Genomic DNA, 18741 nt, shown 5'->3' on the forward strand with positions numbered 1-18741 from the left:
AGGCGGATATAACTATATGTATTCGTACGCACACATCCATGTGTGCATGTATGTATGTGTTCAAGTACGACAAAACATATACATACATCTTACTAAAGTATGTACTAAATATACAGACATACATATATACTTGTGTGTGCGATAATAATTGTAATTTTTGTATGTTTTCGGATCGACGACTTGTGGTTGTTTGTATAAGTAGAATCGAGTACTCGAACGGTGGAAGGGTGCTTAAAATACTTGCATCACAATCATGAGAACCCCAACTTATAAAACTGCACATTTTAAAGGCTTCCATTTTCACAAAAAAAAAAACGAGTTATATTATAAGTATATATACACATGAGAATATTTACTCAGAAAATGTAAATTAAAACCCTGGTATATATAGACGATTTTCAACTGAAAACTAAAACCAAACTACAACAACAACAACAACAACAAGAAACATAAATATTTTGCACTTTCAAAATAATTTCTAGAGGGATTGGCTGAACTGGATATAAAAAAAATCTCAAAAAGTAGAGATACTTTTATTATAAAAACACATTTTTCTGTATACTAAAATTCCATATTTTGAAAGCAAAAAAAAAAAAATAAAGAAAAAAAGGTCGACGTCGTCGTGAACATCATCAACATCGACTACTATGGCTGCGCCATATAGTCATCGTTGTTGTAGTGTAGACAATAAGAGTTGGTTTTAGACAATATATCAAGATTATCTACACCCATAGGCATTGAAAATATATAGTAGAGAACTCAACATCAGTCAAACAACCAACCCAACATAAGCTACGACTGTGCTGGTGTCTCTACGACCTATAAGCTATAAACCTTATACAACTCTACTCTGCTTCAACATTATTAAGTATCAGTTAGACGAAACAAACGATAAGATAGACTGCCAGTCAGACAGACAGACAGACAGACAACTATAGATTCAGATACACCACACTTAACATAAAGTATGTCAGGCAGTCAGGCAAAGTTTTTTTGTAATATTATAAATGTATTTTGCCAAACCCAGCCTTATAGCCAGCATTCGGGTACGAGTAGAATGTATAATATTATTTTACCCTCACAAAAATATCATTCATCATCAACATCACCATCTATACTTAGTTAATTTTGCTTTACTTTCGTCTATATCGAATACTACTACTGCTGCGATGACTTTACAGTAATTACAGTGAAACATTGATATATTGTATTTTCGTTTGCAAATTCTAACATGATTCTAATCTTGGATATTTATATATTTAAACACTTTTGTCAAGTTGATTGTTCTTAAGTTCTTGGACTGTATTTTTCAATTATTCTTAGGAAAAATTCCATCATTTTCGCCTTTGGAGTTTCCAAGGTCTAAGAATTGCTAATTTAGAATGTGGACTTTAAGAGAACTTTATAGCACTATTACTGTGACTGGTAAATGAAGTAAAATTATGATTAGTTTTCTTGTCACTAATTGATGAGCTGGAGTTGCAGGTTCCAACAGATCAGAGCGACTTCACTTAAAGATCGCTCTATTACCTCCATTTTGAGAAACGATTTCCGGATGGTATAACTTTTCGACATTTGCGAACTATTGACATGTTCTATAAGCTCTAGTAGGAATACTCGACAAGTAGGCATCCAAAATTCTCACCAGAACAATTGATAATGTATTAAAATAATACTCAATGGACATTCAATGGTGACTCTCCAGTTAACCAATATTATCATCAAAATACTCATGGAAAAATTTGAAAAAACAAGCGAAGCTTTGTTATCAAGAATTTTATAAAAATTTATAGAGATAATGAAATCGGACGATTATAAAGCGACGTTAGTCAAAGGGCACATTATCTATAATGAATTCGGATGATTATAAAGCAACTTTAGTCAAAGGGCACGTTATCTATAAGTCCAACTCATCGATTTCCAGCATGTAGCATACGTAATTATACAGATATTCTTAATTGCACAGGATCGTAACCGTATCCAAAAAAAATAATACATATGTCTATGTTTAGGAAGCAATTTATTCGAACGATATTCAGAAAAAGATCTCATGTTGGTGTGTAGATCAAATAAATTTGAATTAAATGTTCAATTAACTCTTTATGTGTGTACATTTCTGCCTAATTACAAGATCTATCTGATGACTTTAAAAGAGAATATATGTATATAGAAGACGATCCCATGTTAGAGTTTAGATCGGATAAATTTCCTCTGTTTAGATGAAAACTCCGATTTCGATATATATTACACTTGGGAGTTTTCATCAGGGAGTCCTGGCTACCCTACTTAAAACGTAGGGCTTTAAGTACCTAAATTTTATACTCTTCTGCCTCTTCACAAGTCCTATCTGCTGACCCCTGCAGTTGTTTAACTCCAAATTCGATGGGTTCGATAAGAAACCCATGTCTGTGTTTAATTCTATCTTCAACGTATAGAGGAGTAACTAATAATGATTATCTGTTTGGATCTACGCTCCAATATTGATTTTTATTACACATCAGAGTTTTCAGCAGTATTGAACCCCAAATTCAATGGTTTTCGAAATAAACTTTTAAAAGAGAATCCAGAGTATAGGTTCATAAGGAGATTACAGTCATACTCCACATTCAGACGAGAATATAGATCATCCGTAAAGATCTAAGGTCTAATATTGATATTTCATCGGTATGACCTGGTTATCGGTCTTAAAAGTTTTGACCATTTAATACTTAAGGAAGTGCCTAAGTTAATCCATTAGTGTATAAGTGTATACATTATCACAAGTCGTATATGTTGACCGGCAGCAATATTGAACTCCAAACACGATGGTTTTCGAAATCAACATTTAGAAGAGAGTCCCATGTTAGAGTTTAGATCAAAAGAATATCCTATATTTAGATCTATCCTTCAATATTGTCCTTACACTAGGTGCTGAACCCTTAAACTCGATGGGTGTACTCCATCGAATTCAAAAGTTCCGGATTAGAATTTGCTTTTAGTATTTATTAAAAGGTATCTTTTGAGAATAATAAAAACTTTTTGTACGATCCTGCCAAAACTTATTAAATAGACAGTGAACACTTTTGGAAAGATCATCCTGTTTCTCGAAGAATACTTCGCAGTCGATTTTTGTTTCCAAACCCTCGAGGGATAAATTCTATTGTTAGATGGACTACAAAATTGAGCCTCGTTTTACCAGGACTTTTCTTTAAGAATATTTAGATGGAATAAAGATCATTTGTTTGGATTTATGCTCCAGTAACATTGATCGTTTGTTTAAGATACCAACTTTTATCCAACCACTAACCATCTTCTTTGTATATATTACATCTGTATACATTTTATCCAAGTATCACTGTAACTATTACTTTTTGCATGCTCGCTTACCAGTCAGTTTCAACCCAGCTGTATGTAAGCAGGGCATTAAACACCAGCACATTACGTTCTGACGGTCGTTACGACTCACACACTAACTCATCAAATGACGTTCGGTCGCTTAGACTCTCGCACAGACAAGACGTCGTTCGTCGAGTGGTTGTTTTTTTTTTTGTTATATTTGGTTCGGTAGGTCTGGTCTGGCCTGCCTGGTATGGTTGGTATATTGGGATTTATATATTATAATAAAAATTTTTCTTTCCCTTTGTACACAGAGTATTCAGTTTGAGTAGTCAGGCAGTCATTCAGTCGTCGTACGTACAACAACTGCTATTAATGTTCAGATGTGTTTAGGAGTATGTGTGTGTGTGTTTGGATGTTTGAATGAATTTTATATGGGTGAGTTTGTGTGTGTTGGTGTATCTGTGTGCATGATTGTTTGTTTGTGTGTGTTTTTACGTACTGCTAACAACATCATCCAATGCTATAGTTTTTTAGCTTGATTGGTATGTACGAGTCGTAGAAAATCGTGTGTTTGTTGGGTCTTTGGCTCGTCTCATTTTGTGTTGAGCAGTCGTTGGGTACGTTTGTTTAAAATTCTATATCGGATGTGCGAAATATTTTGAAAAACTTTTCTGGTTCTTTCCATTTTTTTGCTTGAGTATAATAAAAAAAGTTTTTGATATAAAATCGGTTCATATAGAGACCCACACTACACTATTTATGTACGAAGCTCTTCGTGTTTTTTTTAATGTGTTTCGTGCTCAATGTTTACTGTTGCTCTCGTGTTTTATAAAAAACAAACTATATGTAATTTTGTGTTTATGTACTCAGTTGGCAATACATAAAGTAAGAGTGCATGTACTCTTTGTACATAAAGTGTATCAATGAAGAAGTACTTGTTTGTACATGCATACTATATGAGCATGAATCAGAGTGTGTGAAGGTAGAACAATAACAATAATAACAACAATTCTAATAGTAAATAAACAAAAAACTAAACGGTTTTTTTTTTATGTGAAAGTATATGTTCAGCAAATAAACAGTTATACTACAATAACCAAACAAACAACATCATTATCATCATTAATAGCCATAAAAACAACAATAATAAATACAAATAAACAAACGGGGTCTTGAGATTTACACATGTGTTTGTGTGTATTACGCATACAACAACAATAGTGCATAACTAAGAGAAAGAGAGAAGGTAAACAAATAAATAAATAAACATTATTTTTGTAAAAAATTTGTGTTTTTGTTTTCCTTTTTACTAAATATTTTGCATTGTTTTTGCATATAAACAAAAAAAAAAAACGCGGCAAACATGTGCGTTAAATTTGACAACAAACTTGATTTTAAACTTTAAAAGAAAAATTGTGCCAATTAAAAGAAAATTTGTATAAAAAAATTATTTGCTTTACATTATTTAAATAATTTAAGAAAATCTTTAAGTGCGTGGTTGGATTGAGAAGTGTTTTCTGTTGTCTAAAGTGATTTTTAACAAAGTTAAAGCGAAACTATGCGTTAGATGTACTACATAAAGCTCAATTTACCGGATGTACCAATTATGCGAGGGCCATGTGTAAAGTTTTTTCTAAAAACACAAGTGTTTTTAAATGAGTTTAGATTCAACAATGTTACAGTCAAATCCATACCTCTCGGATGTGTTAATGTGTGTACGAGGGCCATATAAAAAGTTTATTCTAAAACTTGAGGTATTTTTAAATTTGTTTTGTCAAATCAATATCTACCGGATATGTTAATGTACATATTTACGAGGGCCATATGAAAAGTTGTTCCTGATAGTTATAGTAAACAATTTTGGGAGCCAAATCTATTTAAACAAAATTTTGTACTGTTGATAAAAAGGAAACAGTCGTTAGGAAATACATACATATGAAGACTACTATATGATGCTGCATATGCTGGACGTGATGCCATTTATTAGCATTTGTCAACTGCGCATGTGCATAACCTTTGGCTATGCTAGTGAAAAGTTTTCCTATAATTAATTACAATGAATTTATCTTATATTCTGTCTTTATAAGGTAATCAATGTGTTTTAATATTTTACTGTATCATTGACTTGAGTCTTTCTTCTTTGATACTGATTCATATAGAGAAAAGCATTACATCCCTCTCTTTACTACACTCAATGACTGCTATGACCTATTCCCCCATCATTAATCTCGTAATGATTTAACCCCTACATCGGTAGAGAGTAAAAAATAAGTTCTCTTACTGGTTTAACAAAGCTTTTTGCCGATCAGGGATTTAACCCGTTAATAAGGATTCACATTACTCTCTTTACTTTAATAAGGAATATATTATGTGAAAACGGTCTTATTACTAAACTTCACATGCCCTACATCGAAATGTATGTCTTTAATCAAAATAGAACCGTTATTTTGTTGTTCTTCTCTTCTTTAGCTCACCTAGGGAAAAACAACTTTTAATTGCAGATATCGGCAGAGAGTTCTCTTTTGTGCTCTCTTACTCTCTTGATCTCAAATGTGAGTGAGCTTAAACATGCATAGAATGTAGACTAAACAGATCAGAGAGTCCATTTAAGACTCTGCCAATAACTGACCTAAGAAAATGTCAGATACATTGCCCGATTAGGCTTTGCTGATCATCAGAAATTGATGCTGTTATTATTTTATGTTATTCTTTTCCTCCGACCTCCGGTAGGTTAGTGGTTAGTGCTCTAGTCTGGTATACCGGAGGTGGTGAGTTCGATTCCCACCTGAGGCACTGGTAAAGGAGCGCACAACAGGCCCGATATAGGCCTAGGTGTATAGCTTCGGATTTGTTGTACATCCTTCTTTCGAACTAACTAACTATTCTTTTCCTTATCAGCATCGTAAAGGTATAACTCTTTTATAACCAATATTTTGCCTTAAGGGTTCACTTAAGAGGATACTTTGTCGTGTGATCGATCCCAAGTCCTAACTGTAGACCCCCTGTAGCTGTAATAAGCTCTAAAATCGATAGGTAATCGCCATGGTATTCTTAGGATATGGATTTGAATTAGCTTTTGAAGTAAAAATTTGTATTCTAAGAATAATTAAAGTTAATTGTAAGGAACAGCCGATCTTTCTCGAAGATCAGTTCGTCTTTAAGTTGTTTTCGTTAAGCTCCTGATTCCAAACTTCCGAGAAATCTAAACTAGTATTTAATGGCAGATGATTTTCTAAAGTCTACCGAAAGTATGATGCGTTATACTTCATTATCAATCTATACTCTCTAGCATTTGATCTTAATGAAAAATATCTGTAATTTTCTTAAAACCAGAAATTTATTCCGGTTTGAAAGCAATAACATATATTTACAAATATGCTTCCGGTTGTTTAAGTTAAAATTTAAATTATCGTTTGCATTACCGTTAGTTTAAACATTTTAAGAATTCGAGTTTAACTGACTCACATCTGTATATAGAAAAACACACACACACTCACAAGACATATTGACAACTCATTTTATATTGCAAGCCCATAGTGATTTAATAGCCTTGATTAAATCACAATTAACTTTAATACACTGATAAAAATTAATGATTACATTAAAAAAAAATTCAACAATCAGTTATAAAATACTGCGCAAACTCAACATTTTTATCATACAAATTTGATTCATGGTAAAGGAAAATTCTCATACTCTTAGAGATTTCTGAAGAAGTTCTCCAGATAATTTTATGATTTTTAACAGACATCAACCCTATCAAAATAAATAAAACTAGAACAGATTTTTTGTTAAACTAACGATTTGATAAAACATTTTTTTAACTTAATTGCTTATCAAATCAATTATCAGTCATTGAACCACCTACGCAATTTTTTCTCTCAGTGTTTTTTTTTTGAAATTGAAAATCGTGTCTTTTGCTTAAAACGATGTATCTTGTATTTATCTTGTGCATATTTTATTTTTCGCCATTAGAAGCTTAGCTCATGCAGCAGATCTAGATTCTGATTCATCAGTATTTTTAAAGAGGTTTAATTAAGAGAATTCTTATTTTATTACTCATGAAACTCTAGAGCCAAAAATACCCACATCTTAACGACTTAAAAATACATGTTACATCAACCAACTGATTTTTAAATTAATTTTTTTTTTTTTTTTTGGGGTTAATCGATTATATTTAAAACAGCTTGATTGCTTTTAAATGAAATGCTGAGGCGTATGTCTACACAAAAAGCTATAATTGATAAATGTTCAGAGGTTATTTTAAATGACTAATTCTATATAAAGTTTACATACTTATTCTGAAAATTTGGTTATTTAGTTTTGGTTATAGAAACTTGGAAATAGATCTAGTATTCAATCAAAACTTTTTTTAGAAGTTAAACTCTTTTTTGGACTCTTCAACGGGTGCCACCACGGTTGGCTAGTAGGTATTGAGATCTGAGGGGCTTTGAATTTGATTCCTAGCAGAGACTCGTTTTAATATGATTCACCATGTTATAAACAGATCAGTCAAGAAGTTGTATAGATCTCACTGTACTCACAGGGTTTACAGTTCATACGATTGTTTCTTGAACTAACTAGGTCCATTGTAATCCTATTGGATTGAAAATATTTATATCAATAATGTTATGAATCTATTTGAGAAGATTTCAAAAAAATATTTAGAAAAATTATTTGTATAGTCTCTCTATAAACCCCCATTCAAATGACTTTTATCAGCCGTCCTGATAACTTTTTCCCCCGGAAAAAAACAACTACAATACACTCATGCCTGGCTGTTAATAATGTTTTCTTATCTAAATGTACATATGGTTCTGAAATCATTATAAACAAAAAGTATAACCCCTAACCTAACAACTCTCGAACACCCCAATCAAATACGATTTCATCAACGTAACGAACGACATACCAACTAACGTAAAAGGTATACGGCAATATCAACCCTCATTAAATATTATATACAATTTTTTTCTAAAAACGAAAATCCGAAAAAATTTTATATACATTTTATGTATGTATAGTTGCTGTGCTGTTGACTTAATGCTACAAATTCGTCAAGGTCTAAAGTTCTTAAAATGCTAGATATACAAAATTAAACACGAACCAAAGAAAAAATATTTAAAAAAAAAAATGTAGAACGTAATATAATATCGTGCCATAATATATTTAGTAGTAAGAAAAATAAAATAATAATATTTTTCCAGTAATAATAGAGGTTTTCGTGGGCACATAGACGTTCGAATAAGAGTATATAAGTATTAGTAGTCAGCACTATTGCCTTAAGGGGAAGTAGTGCTAGTAGTGTAGAAAGAAAGATATTTATTATGAATCTGCATGTTGTAGTTATACAACAGAGAAACCATAAATAAACATCAGTTAGAGGAGGGATCACAATGGTTGTCAGACCAAACGACAGACGTTCGGACATTTAGTTGGAAATATAAAACTGCTAGTGAGTTAGAGTCACACGGTTCATGGGTATGAGAAGTTTTATATGGTTATAGAATGTATAATGGGTTCTTTCAAATAACATACAACTACGACTTACCTAACTACTACCTGCTTATTAAAGCGTGCATTAATAGACGATATCGTTCGTTTAGAGATTTAATTTAGCTCACGATTTTTGCCAGCATTAAGCGCATGTAGATGATGTAGATAATTATGATAATGATAATAATGATGTTGAGGAATTTTTGTTAATCATACAATAGAAACCCCTAGAGGGTCCAACAAAAAAAAAACAACAACAACCACAATTAAGTACAACACACAACCGATTGGTATGAGGAGACGACAGCTGGAGGGAATTATATACAGAAAAAATACCTACATATAGTTATACATACAAGAAATTTTTGAAAAGATTTTGAGAATTGATTAAAGACATAACCAGTTTATTGGATTTCTGCAGTAACTGCAAACTATATGTATAAGAAATAAATCCCCTTCACTTTACATACCATCATCGAATTTATCTACATAAACACATGTACATATATACATACATACTTACGTATATAATAATCCCCCAGATTTAGTCATTTATGAAACAAATATTTCTGATGTTTTTTTCTGTTCTCAAGAGTTGAAAAAATAAAATCGATAAACATATCAAATCTTTATGGAACGAAGAGTAGTGAAGCGTATTAAAATATGTATCTAAAAATTTTAAGAATACATAATAAAATGCCAATCATTCAATCTCTATTTAACTTATACTACCTACAAGATATGTATTTATACGAATATTAAAAAAAAAATCTTTTTATAGACTATACTTATAAAAAGGTAATTTATTTTGTATCGACGACTTGGCCAAATGAGGCCACGTAATTGACACTGACTCAAAAGTTGTACAAATACGTAATGGCAATACACTTGATGACTCAACCGATGAGAGGAGTAGTCGTCATGAAATATAACTTTTGAAAATTTTTTTGTCGATAATTAAGTTGTACAGTGTACTATGTACATAGTACATTCTCTCTAACTGGCTGACATAAGATATTTGAAAATTTCAAAAGTAAATATGAGTAGAAAATTCTTAGAATCGAATTAGTGACTTGCATACCATTTGTCATTTTTGAGAAAGGGATTAAAGTATCGTTTTACCTTTTCTTTTGAAAATAATCTTTGAAATTCTTCTATGTTTGGCAGTATTAGAAAGGACTAAATTCTTTAATTACACAAATTTCGAGAAACATTATTTTCAGACTTATACAGAACTACCTCGGTGACAGTTATGGGGTTTATGGAGATACAATGGGGAACTGTCGCCTTTTGTTTTTGATTTCGTTCATAATTTCCACAATAATATAGTTTAGAATCTGGTTTACGCTATTGCGTATAGTCTGATCTTTAGACACGTTTAGTGTGCTCTCTGATCTCGTATAAAGCCTCATGTATAACCTTGTCTACAAACTATGCTATTGTCTACTCGATAATCGCTTTTAGTATTTAGGCCGATCTAAAGTCTGGTCCATAGTCTCATCTCTACTATAGAGGACCATAGCCTTGTCTATATTTTGGCTCATAGGTTTCTTCGCAAACTCGTGTACAGTTTCATACATGTTGTCCCGTCTATAGGCTCGACCGTAGTCTCTTTTGTAGTCCTAAAAGTCTATAGACTTATTTATAGTCCTATCCATAGTACTGTCTATTGTCTGGTACATTGTTTTGTCCATAGATTGGTCTATAGTCTGGTTCATAGTCTTGTTTACAGTCCTGTCTATATATCTGTCTATAGTATTTTCCAGAGTTTTGTCTATAGTCTAAACTCGTCTTAAATATTGACCATAATCTCCTCCCTATTCTAGTCTATAGTTTCGTACGTGTTATCCAGTCTATAGACTCGATTGTAGTCTATAGTCTGGTCTATAGTCCAGTTTATAGTCTATAGTCCAGTTTATAGTATATAGTCTGTTACATAGTTCACTTTTTATACTTGTCTATAACCTCGACCAAACCTTGACTCTTCGTTGCTCTCGTCAATAATATAATAATCTCGTCAGTAGTCTGATTTTTAGTTAATTTAATTAACTCTAAGCGAAGAGCCCTTAGTATTACCGCAACAAGATTGTTAATCCCGATAATTTTAATACACATAACCACCAAAGGCCCTAATATAAATTAACTTCCCAACAATCCACTCCTTTACTAACTGATTGCCAAACTTTCAAAATAAATTAATTAAATATCTAAAATAAAAGTTCAGCCCTGCCATACAAGATGTATATCTAATATCTCTATGTACAAAATCCATTGGTTTTATCTTTTCTCATATTTCATCATCATTAAATAACTGAAATATATAAAATGGCTGCCAGCTGAGTTTTTAAGCATTATAGAAATTATATTTTCTTTCTATACACCCCACCATCCACCATTCAAGATATGTATTCTTCCACATCCATTGCCAGCAGCAATGACGACGTTAAGATATTTTTGAGTTTCCCAAAACACAAAGGTTGAATGTACGTACATATATAATTTCGTTCTTTCCCTTCATCTATGGTCATAGTACAAGGTACATTCAGTTTTCGTCTCTCTCTCTAGGGCGTTAAAGGTAAAGTGGGTATGCTAGGCAAACATACTGCTATCTTCTATTCTACTACAGCCTGAGTCGTTGTACGATTCCATCTGGGTATTTATCAAGTTGCGTGTTCTAAATACTTACAAGCAAATATGTAGCAACTATATAAAGCCCTGGGTGTTTAAAAATTTTCCTTAGTAACTGGGGAATACAGAAAAGCATAGTATACAGCAACATAAAACCGGATAAAGTTCTTTTTTCTTATATTTTTTTTCTTGTCTTTCCTTTTCCTCTTTTGCTCTTTCCCTAGTAGTTTCTAAAAAAGGTTTTGAAAAAGTTTTATTATGTATACTTACAGATATAAGTAATTTATGGAAAGGTTTTATCCCCTGTCTTCAAAAATTAGTTTTAACCATGTTTTACCTTTAAAAGAGTTTTCAAATGTTTGTGTGTGTGTATGTGTGCATTGAAGGATAGGAAAAGTTTTTAATAAGTAATGAAGGGACTTTAATTTTGGCATTATATCAAAAGGATATATAAATACTTATAAAATTGTTTTCCAAAAAGTCATTTTTGTAAGTATACACACAAAGCTAAGGATACTAATCAATAGTTTAAGTAAAATAATTGAATAAGTATTAACAGGGACTTAAAGTAACAAATATTATGTTACTTGTCTGAATTGCAATTTTCCTTTAGAACGGTTTAGTCTAGTTTTTATTCTAGTTTATATTCTCCTCCATGTTATCATATGGAATCAAGTCGTTATTTTCGTCTGTTGTTTTATCAATAGTTTCGTCTATAAATCTTTCTGTAGTTTCATCTATATTTGTGTCTATTTTATTGTTTGTAGTTTCGTCTGTAGGCTCCTAGTCTGGTCTATGATCTCGTCTATATTTTCGTCTGTAGCCAAGTTTACTGTCGTACCTACTTTGTCGACTATATTCTCATTTATATTCACTTTTAAGGTCTCGCCTCTAGTTTATAGTTATATCAAGAGTCTCGCTAAAAGTCTCTTCTTTATAAACTCGTTTATAGTATCGTTTGTAGATAATAGTCCAGTATATAGCCTAATATGTAGTGATGAAAGTCGAAAATACTGTCTACAGTCCTATCTATACTCCGTTATATAGTCTAATACACAATTTAGGCTATAGTCTGGTCCATTGTCTCGTCCATAGTATTGTCTATAGTATTTTCTTCCTTCAATAAACTTGTATTTAGTATACTGTTTGGTCTTGTCTATAAACCTGTCTATAGGCTCTTCTTTAGTCGTGTTTATAATTCTGTCTATAGTATTTTCTAAACTACTTTCTATTGTCTTGTCTATAGTCACATCTCTTCTATAATCTTGTCTATAGTATGGCCCATAGTTGCCTTCATATTGTAGTCTATAGTTTCGTCAATGTTTTCTAGTTTATAGACTCGACTGTAGTCTCTTTTGTAATCCTGAATGTCTATAGTATTCCATTATTATTTGTTTATGCATTTCAAATTCAAATTTTATTAACGTTTTATTCAGCAGTGCTGCCAAGTTAAAGCAAGCACCATAGTTGTATTAGCAGTGACAATTAGGCTGCCATATATTAACTTATACACAGAATGTTGCCATATTAAAGTCTGCTAACTATTAGGGTTCTATAAATCGACTTTCGAATAATCGAACAATCGACTTTTTGTCGAAAAAAGTCGAAAAGTCGAAGTCGACTATTTTGTTCCAAAAAAGTCGATAACTCGACTATCGTCTATGAAAAAAGTCGAAAAGTCGACTTTGTAAATAAAAGTCGAAAAAAGTCGAAAAAAGTCGATAAGTCGAAAAAAGTCGAAAAGTCGAAAAAAGTCGATAAGTCGAAAAAAGTCGAAAAGTCGGAAAAAGTCGAAAAGTCGAAAATAGTCGAAAATTTTAAAAAAGTGGAAAAGAGGTCAAAAACTCTAAAATAGTCGGAAAAACTCGAAAAAAGTAAAAAAATAGTCGAAATAAGTCGAAATAAGTCAAAAAGTCGTAAAAAGTCGTAAAAAATCGAAAAGTCGGAAAAAGTCGAAAAAAGTCGGAAAAAGTCGAAAAAGTCGAAAAAAGTCGAAAAGTCGAAAAAAGTCGAAAAGTCGAAAAAAGTCGAAAAAAGTCGAAAAAAGTCGGAAAAAGTCGAAAAGTCGACCATTTATATAATACTAAAAGTCGAAAAGTCTAAAAGTCGACTTTTAAATAAATGAAAAAGGTCGAAAAATCGATTTTTCATAAAATGGAAAAAGTCGAAAGGTCGAAAAGTCGACTTTTAACTAAATGCAAAAAGTCGAAAAGTCGACTTTTCGTTTCAACTATAGAACCCTACTAACTATACTCTATTTCAGTTGAATTTTAATTGGAAATATAAGCGGAAAGAACAGTTAAATTTTAAAGTAAAACTTCAATGCAAAACTGTGGTGCATAGTAGAAAATGTTTCAAAGTTGCATTTTAAATTAAAAAATATAGTAAAATTGCATAAAAACTAAAAATATTAAATAAATTAAAACTCACCTTTCAGACGAAAAGAAATCATTAATCTACTTGCGTAATACATATGTATCATTAATACTCGGGTTATTATTATTTTTTAATTCAAAAATTACCGAATTAAGTGTAAACCACATTATTTTTTGTATTAAAAATATTTTTTCATTATAAGCACAAATTTTATTTTATTCACTTTTTAATATTACATATATTTTTTCTCAACTAAATTACTTCTGATTTTTAATTTATTTTCATATTTTTATTTTGATTTTCTTGCATAAATATGAAATTGCTTTTTCTTTTTTTTTTGTTATGTATTTACAATAACTTTTTTATAATTTTATTTTCATTTCTTTACTTTCACAACAAACTACTTTTACTTTTTCATTTCCTTCTTTTTAAGCCATATGATTTACAATAAACAAAAATAAACATATCATAACTACCTTACAAACAACGGATGTAAACAAAACAAATTAGCAAAATGACAACAAATTTCCTATAAGAATATTGCCCGCGCTTTTTTACGCTCTTACTACATTATTGCTCTCTTTATTAAAAAAAACACTCTCATTTATACAACACACACACATACCGGCCTGCAATTCCTATTGCCGGTATTTCACATTTTTTGCAGCAATTTATTAAACAAAACACTTTATTTTCTTGGCATATTTCACTTTTATTTTATAAATTATTAATTAAATTACACGCTCTCTTATTTTTTAGCCATTAAAAACTATTAGAATTTGTTAATTTTCTTATTAAAAATTTTCCCATCACTAAAGCACAACCGATAGCACGCAAAGTTAAAGAAAAACTAAACAATGCTGCCAAGTTTCTTTGAATATTAACATAGTTTTGTTATTGTATTCTAGTACAAAATGTTTGACATTTATGAAATTGTTGTTGTTTAATGTATAATTTTTGTTTTTGTTTTTCTTTTTTTCAGAATTTAAACCGTTATAAAAAACAAAAACACGAGAAAATAAGCAAAAACACACAAACATTTTGAAATATAAGTAAAATTATTTTACCAACAAAATGCCTACTGTTAGACGATGTTGTATAGTGGGCTGTATGTCCAACTCGCGGCAGACACCCAATTTGCAGTTTTTTCAATTTCCCCGGCCGGACAATCCCTTCTATAAGCTTTGGACTCAAGCCTGTCAGGCCTCACTCAGTCGTATTTTACCATTTAAGAAGCCAGTAGTGTGTGCTTTACATTTCCATCCCCAGTGCATAGGAGGCAGACGTTTGACGGGCAGCGCAGTGCCTACATTAAAGCTGGAGGTGCCCTCTAACTTAAAGGCTGTCGAACAGCAAGCCATGGTAGAGGAAATTGAAAGAAGCCGGCGTTGTGCTTACATCAATGCTGTGGTATACGAATGGCTGGTCAGGGCCAATCTTAATCCCCAGCTAAGAGGTTCCATTACACATGGCATGATTAAAGAAAAAGCCGAAACCGCCAAACAGATTATAGGCTGTGAATCGTTTATGGCCGACAATCGTTGGTTGAATCGTTTTCGTGAGACTCATCTTACGGGCTTTGCCCAGAAGTTGGCTTCTAACCAACTAAAACCCATAGGGCCCTCCCTGTGGATACCTGATATAGTGCAGGACTTGGCCCATCTATTTCCACCCACTAGTGCGGAGCGTATTGATAATTTTGAAAATGTGCCCGAACAATACATTAGTTATATGAAACAGTATGGTGAATACGAGGAAGAAGAAGATGCCAGTGAACAGGAGCCGGCACAAACCTATCAACAGGAGCAGCAAGACAGTGGCTATGGACAAGATTCCAAAATGGCAGCTCAATCTTATTATCAGCAACAGCAGGTGGCACAATCGTATTACCAGCAACAACAACAGCAGCATCATCATCAGCAACAAAACGGTTACCACCACTACAACAGTCATCCCCATCCTGGCATGCATCCAGCAGCGGGTTATAACAGCTATCATGATTATTACAATGAAAGGCCACAACATGCCCCACACAATCCCTATCATCACCAGCAGCTTCCACAACATCCTCAACATCCTGCACAACATAATGGTGGTTATGGAACACATCCTGTACAACAACCGCCACAGCCACCACAACATCATCTTGAGCATACACACGCTGCTATGCCTGCCACAGCGCAGCCTCCACAGCCAGCACAACAGATCTCACCCAATCCCCGACCTCCATCCCATTCACCGCCTCAGCAGAATGGTTTAGCGACGGCCGAGAGAAACAGTCCTTTTAGTCCCTCTAGTGCTGGTGGTGTTAAAAGACCACGTTCCTCTGAACCAGATAATGAAGCTCCCTCCGCCAAAAGTTCACGCAGCTCACCAGTCAATGTCAATAATTCCGGCGCCAGTTCACCCTCAAGGCCGCCTTCTAAAAGTCCTCCCGCGGTTACAGAAATCCCCAGAGAAACCAAAAGTCAAAATAACAACAACATCGTGGATAATAGTTTTAAAATTAAACTGCCACTTGCCAACGGCGGAGGTGGTGGCGGCAGCAGTAGTGGTGCCAATTCCCAGCGTTCTTCTACACCCAATTCTCAAGCCAACAACTTAAATTCCCGCTCGAATTCACCTAAATCACTTAACGGCCAAACCACCAATGGCAACACCTCACCCACTCCCAGTCAATCGACAAATGCCACAAAAGACCTAGAGACTTATGCCCAGGCCCTGGAATATCTTAAGCCCTTGGAAGATTTTGCTTTATTTAAGGAGAATTTCCGCGCCATTGGTTTGATATCACAACTAGAGGTTATATTGAAAAAAGCCCACAACAAAACGGCGTTAACAAAAGGCCTAGCAGCCGAATGAACAAATTCAGCTAAACAAACAAAACAAACTTTGTAAATAGTATTTATTGTTGTTTTATTTAATTTAATTACACTCATTAACAAATAAAATTCCTCAAGTCTTAAAACTAAAAGAATATCTGTATTAATTTTTGGAACAATGTTTAATAACTTTTGTATTTAATACTTGCAGTTTTGGATTTTTATTTGTTAATTTTTTTAAGGTATTATTTTTTTTGTATCTGAATGACTGAATTTATTTTAAATACATTTTTTATTTTTTTACTTAAGTTATTAATTAAAATTGTATAAAAACACAAACAACTACAGAATAATCTCATTATATGTTAATTTATTTATTTTAATTAAATGTAATACATTTTAAAAAAGCTCTATTTATAAGCTAAAACATAAACTAAATTAGAAAAAAAAAAATAAAAAATATCAAAGTTTTCAAACAATACAAATATCGTATGATTTTATTTCCTTTAAATAATGCATATAAAAATTGTAGGTGAAACACTTTTTTGTGGAAATTCAAATTTTTTGAATTTTTATGAAAATTGTAAACTTTTATGAAAAATTTTTATGAAATTTTCGAATTTTATGAAAATTTAAAAAATTTATGAAAATTTCGAAAACAGGCGACACTGTCGAATACAATCGACTCTATTCTAGTCGTAATCAGTTGAATACAGTCTCGAATATATTCTAGTCGAATACAGTATCGACTATATTCTAGTCGAATACAGCCTCGACTATATTCTAGTCGAATACAATCGACTCTATTCTAGTCGTAATCAGTCGAATACAGTCTCGAATATATTCTAGTCGAATACAGTATCGACTATATTCTAGTCGAATTCAGCCTCGACTATATTCCAGTCGAATACAGTCTCGACTATATTCTAGTCGAATACAGTCTCGACTATATTCTAGTCGAATACAGTCTCGACTATATTCTAGTCGAATACAGTCTCGACTATATCCTAGTCGAATACAGTCTCGACTATATCCTAGTCGAATACAGTCTCGACTATATTCTAGTCGAATACAGTCTCTACTATATTCTAGCCGAATACAGTCTCGACTATATTCAAGTCGAATACAGTCTCGACTATATTCTAGTCGAATACAGTCTCGACTATATTCTAGTCGAATACAGTCTCGACTATATTCTAGTCGAATACAGTCTCGACTATATTCTAGTCGAATACAGTCTCGTTTATATTCTAGTCGAATACAGTCTCGACTATATTCTAGTCGAATACAGTCTCGACTATATTCTAGTCGAATACAGTCTCGACTATATTCTAGTCGAATACAGTCTCGACTATATTCTAGTCGAATACAGTCTCGACTATATTCTAGTCGAATACAGTCTCGACTATATTCTAGTCGAATACAGTCTCGACTATATTCTAGTCGAATACAGTCTCGACTATATTCTAGTCGAATCCTAGTCGAATACAGTCTCGACTATATTCTAGTCGAATACAGTCTCGACTATATTCTAGTCGAATACAGTCTCGACTATATTCTAGTCGAATACAGTCTCGACTATATTCTAGTCGAATACAGTCTCGACTATATTCTAGTCGAATACAGTCTCGACTATATTCTAGTCGAATACAGTCTCGACTATATTCTAGTCGAATACAGTCTCGACTATATTCTAGTCGAATACAGTCTCGACTATATTCTAGTCGAATACAGTCTCGACTATATTCTAGTCGAATACAGTCTCGACTATATTCTAGTCGAATACAGTCTCGACTATATTCTAGTCGAATACAGTCTCGACTATATTCTAGTCGAATACAGTCTCGACTATATTCTAGTCGAATACAGTCTCGACTATATTCTAGTCGAATACAGTCTCGAATATATTCTAGTCGAATACAGTCTCGACTATATTCTAGTCGAATACAGTCTCGACTATATTCTAGTCGAATACAGTCTCGACTATATTCTAGTCGAATACAGTCTCGACTATATTCTAGTCGAATACAGTCTCGACTATATTCTAGTCGAATCCTAGTCGAATACAGTCTCGACTATATTCCAGTCGAATACAGTCTCG

General features: G+C 32.7%; 1 protein-coding gene across 1 annotated transcript; it reads left to right on the forward strand.

Moving 5' to 3' along the window:
* Window positions 1-3912: 3912 nt before the first annotated feature.
* Window positions 3913-17113, forward strand: LOC119606941 (putative uncharacterized protein DDB_G0291608). The gene is made up of 2 exons (XM_037960614.1): window positions 3913-4564; window positions 14801-17113. The coding sequence occupies exon 2, from the start codon at window positions 14893-14895 to the stop codon at window positions 16678-16680; it is 1788 nt and encodes a 595-aa protein (XP_037816542.1). The 5' UTR covers window positions 3913-4564; window positions 14801-14892; the 3' UTR covers window positions 16681-17113.
* Window positions 17114-18741: the final 1628 nt, after the last annotated feature.

Source organism: Lucilia sericata, unplaced genomic scaffold (assembly GCF_015586225.1).
Source record: "Lucilia sericata isolate MDLA Ls3-8-SP2 unplaced genomic scaffold, ASM1558622v1 Contig000640F_arrow, whole genome shotgun sequence".
Classification (NCBI taxonomy): Eukaryota; Metazoa; Arthropoda; class Insecta; order Diptera; family Calliphoridae; genus Lucilia; species Lucilia sericata.

Bases quoted from the DNA above. Each gene is read 5' to 3' on its own strand.
- LOC119606941 (XM_037960614.1), top strand. From the start codon at position 14,893: ATGCCTACTGTTAGACGATGTTGTATAGTGGGCTGTATGTCCAACTCG.